This window comes from Endocarpon pusillum, assembly GCF_000464535.1.
Source record: "Endocarpon pusillum Z07020 unplaced genomic scaffold scaffold4303, whole genome shotgun sequence".
Classification (NCBI taxonomy): domain Eukaryota; kingdom Fungi; phylum Ascomycota; class Eurotiomycetes; order Verrucariales; family Verrucariaceae; genus Endocarpon; species Endocarpon pusillum.
In genome coordinates this window covers 193,201-197,559 of record NW_006916414.1, presented here as the reverse complement: position 1 = coordinate 197,559, position 4,359 = coordinate 193,201, and the positions used below count along the sequence as shown (strand labels likewise).

The window sequence follows — 4,359 nt, the reverse complement described above, 5'->3', positions numbered from 1 at the left end:
TGACTTGTTCTAGTTTCGAGCCATTGCAAGTTCGTCAGAAAGAGAATAGTAAGGAGGAGAAGGATAGCAAGGAGGAAGGGGGTAGTAAGGAGGAGGAGGATAACAAGAAGGTACTCTATATCCTCTATATCCTCTATATCTTCTATATCTTCTATATCGAAGGTACTCTATATCTTCTATATCTTCTATATCTTCTATATCTTCTATATCTTCTATATCTTCTATATCTTCTATATCTTCTATATCTTCTATATCTTCTATAACCTTTATATCCCCTATATTCTCTATATTCTTTACTTTATCCTCTTTTATATCCTCCTCTTTACTATCCTTTACTCTATCCTCCTCCTCCTTGATATCCTCCTTCTTAATATCCTTTTCTTTCCTTAATATCCTCCTCCTCCTTGATATTCTCCTCCTTGCTATCCTCCTCCTTGCTATCCTCCTCCTTGCTATCCTCCTCCTTGCTATCCTCCTCCTTGCTATCCTCCTCCTTGCTATCCTCCTCCTTGCTATCCTCCTCCTTGCTATCCTCCTCCTTGCTATCCTCCTCCTTGCTATCCTCCTCCTTGCTATCCTCCTCCTTGCTATCCTCCTCCTTGCTATCCTCCTCCTTGCTATCCTCCTCCTTGCTATCCTCCTCCTTGCTATCCTCCTCTTTGTTATTCTCCTCCTTCTTATTATCCTTCTACTTAATATCCTCCTCCTTAATATCCGTAAGGTTCTATTTAATTTACTACCAACTTTGATAAACGTAATTGTCAGACAAAAGTTACATTACGGCCCTTTGAGGGCCGCGGTCCTTTTGGCCCAACAGTTATGAGCCCGGGTTTGCTTCCAAGGTCCGAGTCCTTGGCACCCTCTTTACACGAGTTCGAGCCCAGCTGTGGGCAATTGACTAAATCTACTAGATTTGAAACACCTAGTAGTTGATACACAAGGTAGCAAGCCCTTAGTTATCAGAGAGTTCCATCCAGGAACGCCGAGTTTCACTTCGTCGTCCCTGAGGGGGTGTGTCAGACAAAAGTTACATTACGGCCCTTTGAGGGCCGCGGTCCTTTTGGTCCAATAGTAATATATTCATTAGAAACTCAACACCAGGGGCCAGCAGTTGAGATAAGGCAAGATACAAGCGCCAGCAAGGTCTATAAGCAATTTCAAGCAATTTCTACGCATTTTTCGTACCTAGGGAGCTATTCTTATATCTCACCACAATTCTGCCCCGCAGCGCCAGCAATTCGAGAGTCCCGCCAAGGAATTCGCAACAATTTTGCAATGCACAGTATTTATTCAGGACATTGTAAACAGCGGCTCCGGGCTATGTGGAAAAGGACATGATTAAACACGAACATATCCACAATATTCACCAGATCACTTCTCCACCACCTGGAAGGTATGCATTTCCACGTCTGACTCATTTGCCGATCCGGGACGAGTCTCCCAACTCGCATCCACAATCTCGAGATACACTACATACTCACCATGCTCGCGAACTATGATGGCTTCCCGGTCTGCAATGAGCACTTTATTCTTCATGAACAGCCGCGGAACCACATGCATCAAACCCAAGTAGTACACGTATCCTAGCACCATGAAGCCAAGGCCAACAGTGGGAACGATAAACCATTTGACTTCGTTCAAGTACGGCGAGCCCTCGCCTGGCGGTACGAAAGGGGCGAAGATGAAAAATGCGCAGATTGCCGCATAGATAGCAGCAGGGAATGGCCCACCCCAGTTGAATCCTGACCGCTCGACCCAATGGCCATCCTCGCCGAAGAAGTACACGTAGAGGAAACCGCTGGCGGTAAAGAAGCCAACCAGAATCACAATGGTGTATGCGTAGAGCGCAACGAGGATTTGGTAGGCGACGTCAGCAGTTTCTCCGGAGGTAGCCCCTAGCAAGATCATGGAGAATATCCAGTGGAGCAGGAGAGCCGGAGCGGGACTTTGCTCTGGCTCGTAGCCCTCCCTGGGCCAGAAGCGTTGGCGCAGATGCGCCCAAGGGGTGGTGACGTTGCGAGAAAAGAAACGCCAGCCTGGAATAACTCCTTCCTTGGCGATCTCTTGTTTCACTATGGTTTGAAGTATCAGCAATCCCATCTGCCACCGTGGAGAGTGTGATGTCACTTACCCCTTGACGCCGTGAACGTCATCACGACGACATTCCCAAATATCGAGATTGCAATGATAGCTGCCATGACGCGAGAAGCGAGACCCGGTCCAAAAATTGCAGCAAAAAAGACAGTGGCCATGTCCAAATTGCATTTGTCTCTAATTCTTGTAGGGTCCATAATAACATCATTGACGAGGTTGGGATTGAACTTGTCAACTGAATCTTTGATGGACAGGCATTGGATTGTCAATTCCGGATCGTAGGAAACAATACCAAGCTATCCTACAATCAGCAAAGATTTGCTCTGCGAAACTCGCAAAACACTTACATATGCAATGTTAACGAGCATAAAGAGGATGATGGTCAGGGACACGGCAGAGATGGATGCTTTGGCAAAGATCTTCTTGGGGCGGATAACTTCGCTTATCACCTGTGATCGTCAGCAAACGAAGGGGGAATTATATTGAACAGATGATGGTACTGACATAGAAAGGTTGTTCATTCCCGCTGTAAGTATAGATGACGAAAAGGATCGAGCTTGCATAGCTGCCGAAGTCCTTCTTCGCATGTGAAAAAGAGGTACTCGCAGCGAGATTCGAGGGCCCATTTTGGGAGGTCGCGTTGACGATTGTCTCACCGTGTGCTGATCCATAGCCGAACGACTTTCCGGCCATAGCCACGAACCCTATTACAATGATTGCCACGAGGATGCATACCTTGAATATTCCAATGACAATGATCGTGTAGATGCCACCCTGCCGATAGCTGGCGTGCAGGAGACAGGCGGCAGTCATGCAAACCACAGCTAAACCCCGTGTTAAGGAGTCTCCACCGCCGCTGATGCCGGCAGCTTCGAGACAGTAGGTTCCAAAGGCAATCGTATTACCGGTGAGATTTCCCAAAACCACATAAATGAGGCCATACATGCAAGTGGTCCGCAATTTTCGAAGCCTGTTAGAGCCATACGCGTACTCGAGGAAGTTCTTTTCGCCTCCAGACCTTGGAACACACTGCAAGGATTCGCCTTCAGCCGGAGAATCATCGTCGTTCCTATTCCGAAGCAGGAATTTTGGGACTGATAGAGCAAACTGAAGCCAGACCAAGAGGGCGCACATTCCAATGACTGCCCTAAGAGTCCATATTAGCAAACAAGCCCCGGGACTACCAGTAGCCTTTAGTAATATTGCTGGCGTGACGAATATGCCAGATCCTTTTTGACATTTGGGTCAGCTACCATTGATTTGATGAACAATTATTTGCGAGTGAGCACATACCAACGGATCGGTTTATGACCGTACAGATGATGGTCCAGTATCCTAGTTTTTGCGACTCTGAAACGTTCAAGACAAGTAGACGAGTCCCAGTCTTGTCAGCTCCGACCTCCTCCATCGCCCGACGCACCCGTTCCTGGTCATCCTGCTCCAAAGGCATATTTCCTTGACAAGGTCTTACGACAGGGAACTCGTAAAGGTCAAAAGCAGCACCTGCTTTGAGACGGACCGCTCTGGGGTGGGACTGACAGCCATGATATGGGCAGTAGGCAAGTCATCACCCCTGGCCTCGTATGACCAACGAAAAAGTCTTCAAGGGAGATAGATGCTTATTGATAGACGAGGCAGACAGGGGTTTGGCGAGAAATGGCGGGGTTGGATGCACTGCCCGGCGATGAGGCTCCCCTATTTACCCATTTGGGGGGCGAGTGGATCTTTCCGTTCCAGGGAATGCAGCGCTACAGAGCTCTCGAAGTTCCTTTTCGCAGTCACCCAGGCCATTTTGGCGTTGCGAAATACTTTTTTCCACCTCTCCGCCTCCGCCTGCATCCCCTTCAGCCTACCAAATGTCGCCAAGACCGCCACAGCTCGTATTAAGCCTGAGGCACGAGCATCTACTACGGCTACAGGCCTAATTTTTGCACCCCCCCTGGTCGAAAACGCTAGTATCCGTACAAAACCTACTATGCAAAATTAAGTATAGATGTGCACAAAATCGCTTAATTAGGACTAGTCTCTAAAATCGAGTTTGTTTTCCATTGGCATCCAAAACTGCTTGACATCTCTCCTGCATTGACTCAAGCAACTCCTTGAGATATTCAGGGGGCACAGCATTCCATGCAGCATTAACAGCTGCTCGTAACTCATCGTACTTGTGTAGAGTATCTCCATAGCGCTCTTGTATCCAATCTTTCATCCAATTCCATACCATCTCAATTGGATTTAAATCAGGCAAATGGGCAGGCCATTGGACGG

General features: G+C 47.7%; 1 protein-coding gene across 1 annotated transcript; it reads right to left on the bottom strand.

The window, feature by feature from the left end:
* Positions 1-367: 367 nt before the first annotated feature.
* EPUS_05122 (uncharacterized protein) lies at positions 368-3,544 on the bottom strand (the record flags this gene model as incomplete). Its single annotated transcript, XM_007805445.1, has 6 exons — positions 368-688; positions 1,384-2,072; positions 2,132-2,390; positions 2,442-2,543; positions 2,599-3,236; positions 3,388-3,544. 6 exons carry the CDS (start codon positions 3,542-3,544, stop codon positions 368-370), a joined length of 2,166 nt encoding a protein of 721 aa, XP_007803636.1.
* Positions 3,545-4,359: the final 815 nt, after the last annotated feature.